A 6,671-nucleotide genomic window follows, 5' to 3' on the forward strand; every position below is an offset into this window, starting at 1 on the left:
AGTAGAGAGGTTGCGCTTTCGGCCTTCGTTTTGAGGGACAGTTCGTGGGCAGTTTGCGGGATCGTTCATCGACGGTTTGAGGGACTCCAAGTATGATCTACACCGACATGTTCTTCTTCCGCTGCAACTCGGTGACGGTAACGATCGTGACACAACCCGTTCCGCGTCTTCATGTTGATCTTGGGTGTGCGTAGGGCGCGGATTTTTGTTTTCTACTACGTTTCCTAGCACGCTCCGCTTCTCAAGCTCCCCATAGCACGTGGATGAGAAACCCTTATAAAGGGGTGTCAGCTCTCCTCCACTTGTGAAGTGGTACTAAACTTCTCACCACCTTGCACGACCTACATGAGCCTTAGAGATTAACCAAGAATTATTATTTATATGAGCCCAAGGCCCATCTATAATTCAACACAGACAAGCATGATGTGACACGCCAGTTGTGTCGTCGTGCACCACGCCGGTACATCAACTTTTGATGTCATTAAAACCATATCAAGAGTTCGCCGTGAAGTTGGGAAGACCCCCTTGTGGATGGGTGGGTCTTGGACACCCTTGTGGTGACCATGACATGGACATGTTTTATGAAATAACCATGCCTCCATTGGCCATGGTAAAATTGCCCTTTTTATGAAAAGGGGAAAAGATTAGCCGCATCATTAAGTAAGAGAGTGTTTAAAAATGTCTTATAGCCCGAAGACCAAAATTTAAAAGCCTACTTCTCGGCATAATATTCACAAATATGTCGCCCCACCGACACCTAGTTGCGCACCTCATTGCGGATTTTGGAGAAGATGATGGGAAGAGGACGTAGATATGTTGTTGAAGACCCTCACACTACGCTCATTCCAAATTTCTCAAGAGATAAGCACGATGATGAAAGCCATCACCTTACGTTTTCTGTGCCTATCGTGCACCACGTTAGTCAACCATTTGTTACGTCGTTGAACCCATGCCAAAAAGTTTGATGCAAAGTCGGGGAGACCCCCTCCCATCCATTTTGCTTGGGTGGTTTTTGGACACCCTTGTGATGACCATGACGTGGTCCTATTTTATGAAAGCACCGTGCTCAATTGGCAATGATGAAACTGCCCCCGTCCGGCTCTTGTTGTGGCTTGGGTGCATAAGCCAAAAGATATAACTCCGCAATTTCCAAGAGCAAATATCTAACCGTTTAGAACGCTATTTGAGAATGAGGTTCAGATTGCCAACATTATTATAAATCTATGCCTCACGGTGCAACACATCGTTGATTTTTCTTTGAGTTATGGTTCAATCTACATGAAGTCCACATTATCGCTTAGGGTAGTAATTTTTGGAACCTCAACACCTTGAGTGAACTTGGCATCTTTTGCGTACCACAAGCATCTTGAGCCCTCGAACTCCTCATTGATGAAGAGGACCGTGTGGTGTAACTGGCCTCCTCCGAGACATAAATCTTTGTGTGGTTCATCTTCCAAGACCAATTATAAACGACCGACCGCTTGCAACACGGGGAGGGGAGGGGGGTGGGCCTAATTGTGCCACCTGTGGAAAAGAGAATTGAAAATACAGGCACATATTCTTCACGAGGCATTGTTTGGAATGAGCTTAGGGTATGGCTTGGGCTTCTTGAGATGCACACTGATGATTAGAACAATCTCGATCCAGTTTAAGATTGGTGGCACTCCCTCGTCAACATCAACGGAAATCCGAGGAAGGGGATCGTTTCCCTCATCATGTTGGCTCCGTGGAAAATTCGAAACAAGAGAAATGCAAAGATGGTTAAGAATGTCTCCTCCATGCGAAATGCCATAACAAGTAAGATTTAAGAATAAAGCCGTGCTTTGGACGATGACGAACGCCAAACACCTGAGGTCAGTCAGGCCGTGAAAGTAGTCTAGAGGCTTCTCGCCGCATTGTCGGCTTGTTGACCGAAAAGATGAGGCGGAACTTTTACCACCCTTTCAAAAAGAAAAGAAAAAAAACTAATCTGAAAATGGATTCTACAGTTTCCAAACAAGACGTGTCCGTGCCCCCCCCCCCCCCCCCCCCCCCCCCCCCCCCCCCCCCCCATCGACACCCAAACCGGGACAGTGACAAATGCATGGGGACTGGGGAGGCTTCGCATCGCCACCTCTCAACAGATAATCGGTCCTAGCTAGCGACTTTGGCCGTGCCCACCAGATACAGTACGCAGGGTAGCATATAGGAGTATAATAAAACTGACGCCCAACATAAAGCTCGTCGTCCCCGTCGTACTAGATCGTGGTCTCTCTCTCTCTCTCAGTATTGGTGCCTAGGAGACCGCGCAGCAGGAGAGGAGCCCCCTCCCCTCCCTCCCTCCTCTTCTACCGACGCCGTCGAGGTCGAGGTACGCCACGCACGCTCCTTGTTTCTCCGCACCTCGTGGCTTATTCCTGCACTGCACCTAATTGACATTACCAGCTGGGATTTAATTTAATCGGTCGATTTGCAATGGAGGAGGGGCTGACAGAGTGGGACGGGAACAGCGGCGGAAGCAGGCGTTGCTGCTCCAAATTCCCCCCATTTATTTAACCTCGACTATCGTTTGAGCCTTAAATTTAGGGACAAATAAGGGGCCAATTTTTAATTTTTTTACTTTTTTGAGGCGTCTTCCGTTAAGAACAGCCAGCTTCCTCGCCTTATTTCCCCTTCATCATGCAACAATTCACCCCCTTCCACATCTTTTGAAGATCTTTTTATTTTCCTTCTTGTGGGGTCATCCGTTTAACCCACCCAGTCTCTTGGCATTTATCGGGGAAGGAGAGGAGGGGAGAGGGGAACTGAGAAGAGCCTGATTTGGTTCCTGGTAAGTGGAGCCACTGTTGGGGGGAAGGGAATCTATGTTGGTTGCTTCGCCTCTAATGCCGTTTCGTTTGCTTCTCTCTCGCCGTGATCTGGAACAAGCTGAATCCGATCGGCCGATCCTGATCCTGTTCGATCAGACTCGCTCGATCGATTGGGTTGAGTTCATTCATGCCGCTCCTTTTCGTCCCGTTGAGATTCTTTCTTCTCTGCTACGAATGGTCCCTTTTGTTCTGCGAGAAAAGTCGTAGCGATTTCCAACTTCCGTCAGTCAACCTTTTGTTTTATTTCAGTTATAAATCCAAGATGTTTTGTCGAGGTTCAAAAGAACTCTGAAGGAATGATTGTCAAATGGAGAGTTAGTAGACGCGTTTAATCTGAATATCTGATCGTCGTATTGATCTTTTAACTACAACAGTTTGATCCATTCCCTGTTTCTAGTAGTACTTACTTAGTAAGCTAATTCGTGCGCTTTACCTTTCCGTGGCCCCCCTCATTGACATTACCAAACTCTTCTCCTTTTGACTTGCTTAGCATTTGAAACATATTACACTGCACCTCCCACTGAGAATGTTACTGTCAGTTCGCGCAAACTACTTTAGAGTTTAGAGTAAAGATTTGTGCTTTCCACCCACGTTCCACGTTTGATAAGCAGGTGAGACTGTCATTTTCATGATGTCATAGTCATACAGACAGTGGCCGAGCTAGAACCAAAACCCTGTGGCTGTGAGGTCAACTAATCTAAACTTTCTGACACTTAAAGTATGTACCAAAATAATTAAGAAAAACAGTATTGAATGGGGAAACAGTACTGAATCCAAGATGTTTTGTTGAGAAACTTTGAAAGTAACGATCCGACGTTGTTGTCAAACAGCGGATAGATGATATTAAAAAGTTCAAAATAGAGGGTTGAAAGAATGGTCATTTATTAGGGAATTCATGGGTGATAAATACGTCATTTCTGAAATATCAAACTTGTACTACGATATTTGTTTGCATATCTATTTTGTCATTATATACTTTTTTACTCCATTCTTTATAATTTTCTGAAATAAATAACAGAAGCCCAAGTTTATTACTTAGTTTCCGTAGTCTATATTGGCACACTATAATGTCCCCCTATCTCATTTCCCAAGTTTCTGACCTTCTCCTTGCCCTCTGAATTCTTATGGTTGCAAAGGGTGACGGTTTCTCGCCGAAAAAAAGGGTAACACTTGTGATTATCTCTCTCATAGATGCATGTTTTCCTTGGGGCAATTCGTGGTAGCTTCTTGTGCTGCCACCTTCCTTGATGATATCTGAAGATAGACAAGGTAGCCGAATTTGGCTTCCCTTTTCGTCCTTTCTCTTGTCTTGTTTAATATGCCCAGCAACGTTGAGAAAGGTCTCATCCTTAGCCAATCTTGTGGTGTTCTGCACTGACCACTTTGCCCTTGCTGCATTACATGGCCTCTTTCCTGTGATGCACATGCTGACATCTGTTGCTTCTAGACATGCTCCAAGAATCAGTTTCTTTTTGCCTTTCCATAAATACATCCACATCATTGGCTCTGATATTTTGTCATATGCAAGCAGGGGCAAAGGACACAGAAGCAGCAATGGATGAAGGGATGGAGCTCAAGGGGTGTGTTTGCCGGATCAAGAGCTGCGCCGGCCAACTTCTGTCGATGGAGGAGGATCTGGTGACTGATCTGGACGATGACTCATGGGACTTGGTCTGGAGGGACCTCCGGCTGAAGGCGACCTTCTTGTACATTGATCTGAGCCGTGTGATCTCCCGAAGTGAGAACGATGAGCGCAGGAAGGCGCTCACCCTTCTCGCCAACAAATTCTTCTACTGCACGGATGAGGTGATTGATTGTTGTCTTCTCCCTTAAATTTCGGTAGATTTTCTTGCAAGCAAACCAAGATGATTTACTTGAAAATACAGCGCACGACACTTATTTTACAAATTTCTTATCGAGGCACCTGCCAGGTGTGCACTTACTAAGATTTATTATATTAGGCACACCTATGAGTCAATCTTAGAAACAAATACGATCTATTTCTCACCACACACATGGTAGTGGTCCTTTTCTTTTGGCAATCATTGTAGTGGTCTTAACTGTGTAAGAATTTCCTTCTTATATATCATGTAGCAAATTCAGAAATTTTTCAATGTGGATGCTGTTTCTGAACTCTGATAACCAGTGTCCATGGGAAGTTAAACTGCTTTAAATTACCCTTGTTTTGGCATGTTTATGTCATATTTACGAACCACTGGTTCCACTGTTAGTAAGTTCTAACTGTGAGTAAAAGTACATGAGAATAGTACTCTTGACTCTTGAGAGTTAGAGAACCTTCTCAGCCTCGATTTCCCATATCATGAGGTACCAATTAGATCTTCAAGATGTCTCAATCGCAGATCATTCTTGTGCCCCTTTACCAAGTTTGTATGGTTCTTCACTCAGATCATGCAATAAATGCGATTGCATTTTGTTCAGATCGCTCAACTAGCAATGCGGCAAACTGGTCATGATGAAAACATACAAAATCTCAAACTTCTGTAGTTGAGTCCTTGCGTGCAGAATTAAGTTGTAGAACGACACAGAAGTGGTCTGTTCAGTTTGTTTGTTTATTTTGTGGACGTGTTTGATGCTTTTGACATAAAACTGATCCTGCACAAATGGCAGCTGGGCGATGCGGTGACGAGCCGAAGCGTCCCCGTCGTGAAGATGTGCTACAATGACACCGCTCAGGCTCTCCGTGAGTTGCTCGCGGCCCTTGCGCCGCCGCAGTAGCATGTTGGGCTCATGCCATGTGGCCCTGTACTGCGATGCGATGCTGTGAGGCAGGATCAAGCAGACACAGCATTTGCATCTTCTGGATAGCAAGGAAAGGATGGAGTCGTGACAGAAACTCTTGCAGAGGGATGAGTCTTTATGTAAGGAACGTATGTGCCTGAAACTCACATGGGCATTTTCCAGATGAGCACTGGCTAGAGCACCTGTGTACATACATGGTCCAAATATCTCCGCGGTTGAAGCAGAGCAAGAGAAATAATACCTAGCGTGTGGTTATCTCCAGCAAAGTTTTCTCCTGTTTTGTTTCTGATTTTAATTATATGTCCGCGTTTACCTGACGGAAATCGTTGCCAAATTTCATGGAATTTAGGCCCCGTTCGGGAGCTCGCCTGGCTCCCGCGCAGCCAGCTTCTCGTGGGAGCCAGCGCTAGCCAGCTTCCCACGGGAGCCAGGAGCGTTCGGCGCTCCAAGTTCTGCTGCATGGGCTGGCAGCCCAGGAAGGGAGCCTGAAGCCTGTTCGGGGCAGTTGTTTGATGGCCCGATTTTGTGGGGAGACGCTGAAGCTGGCTGCAGGAGACGATCCGAACGGGCCCTTAGCCAGCGCCAGGGATAATAATCATTTGATCATAGCAGGTTGCTCCAGTCGATGATACTGCGGTACTGGTTCGGCCAATTTGACCTCTTAAAACACTACGTGCCACCAGGAATGAATGGGAACCGCGGGCACACTAGCAATGAGCAATGTAGCAAAGCTTTGGCATCAATTTTGATACGTGTCTTAACAATTGAAAAGCTATTAGATGTCTCACTACGCCCCAGCGCTTAGGGTTCTTCACGCAACCGGCATCGTAGGCGGCCAGAGGAGTGGAGACCCGCCCTTTCTGACCAGAGGAGTGGAGACCTGCCCTTTCTTTGTTCTTGGATTTAATAGGAATTTGTTTTCCCTTGGTTTTTCTCTCCTGGCAGCATGGGTCGACAAGAGCCTGTTGACTCTCTTCGGTTCTTGGTAGTAGGTGTGTCAAGCAATGGGAGGCAAAGACCCCGTTTCTAGAACCCTTTGGATTGGTGGTGAAGGATTACAAG

At 46.1% G+C, this 6,671-nt stretch overlaps 1 protein-coding gene across 3 annotated transcripts; it reads left to right on the forward strand.

Annotated features, from left to right (window-relative positions):
• Positions 1-2,138: 2,138 nt before the first annotated feature.
• LOC109776148 (photosynthetic NDH subunit of lumenal location 3, chloroplastic) lies at positions 2,139-5,875 on the forward strand. 3 transcript variants are annotated; one of them, XM_020334813.3, is made up of 3 exons: positions 2,139-2,350; positions 4,381-4,655; positions 5,478-5,875. In XM_020334813.3, the coding sequence occupies exons 2-3, from the start codon at positions 4,404-4,406 to the stop codon at positions 5,583-5,585; spliced, it is 360 nt and encodes a 119-aa protein (XP_020190402.1). In that variant the 5' UTR covers positions 2,139-2,350; positions 4,381-4,403; the 3' UTR covers positions 5,586-5,875. The 3 variants fall into 3 exon arrangements, with proteins under 3 accessions (XP_020190402.1, XP_020190403.1, XP_020190404.1); XM_020334814.4 differs by having other exon boundaries at positions 2,183-2,350; positions 4,378-4,655; XM_020334815.4 differs by lacking the exon at positions 2,139-2,350 and adding an exon at positions 2,608-2,809.
• The last annotated feature ends 796 nt before the right edge of the window (positions 5,876-6,671 follow it).

This window comes from Aegilops tauschii, chromosome 6 (assembly GCF_002575655.3).
Source record: "Aegilops tauschii subsp. strangulata cultivar AL8/78 chromosome 6, Aet v6.0, whole genome shotgun sequence".
Taxonomy (NCBI): domain Eukaryota; kingdom Viridiplantae; phylum Streptophyta; class Magnoliopsida; order Poales; family Poaceae; genus Aegilops; species Aegilops tauschii.

Coding starts and splice junctions, on each gene's coding strand:
- LOC109776148 (XM_020334813.3), top strand. CDS start 4,404: ATGGATGAAGGGATGGAGCTCAAGGGGTGTGTTTGCCGGATCAAGAGC. Junction 4,656..5,477: donor TCTTCTACTGCACGGATGAG/GTGATTGATTGT, acceptor CACAAATGGCAG/CTGGGCGATGCGGTGACGAG.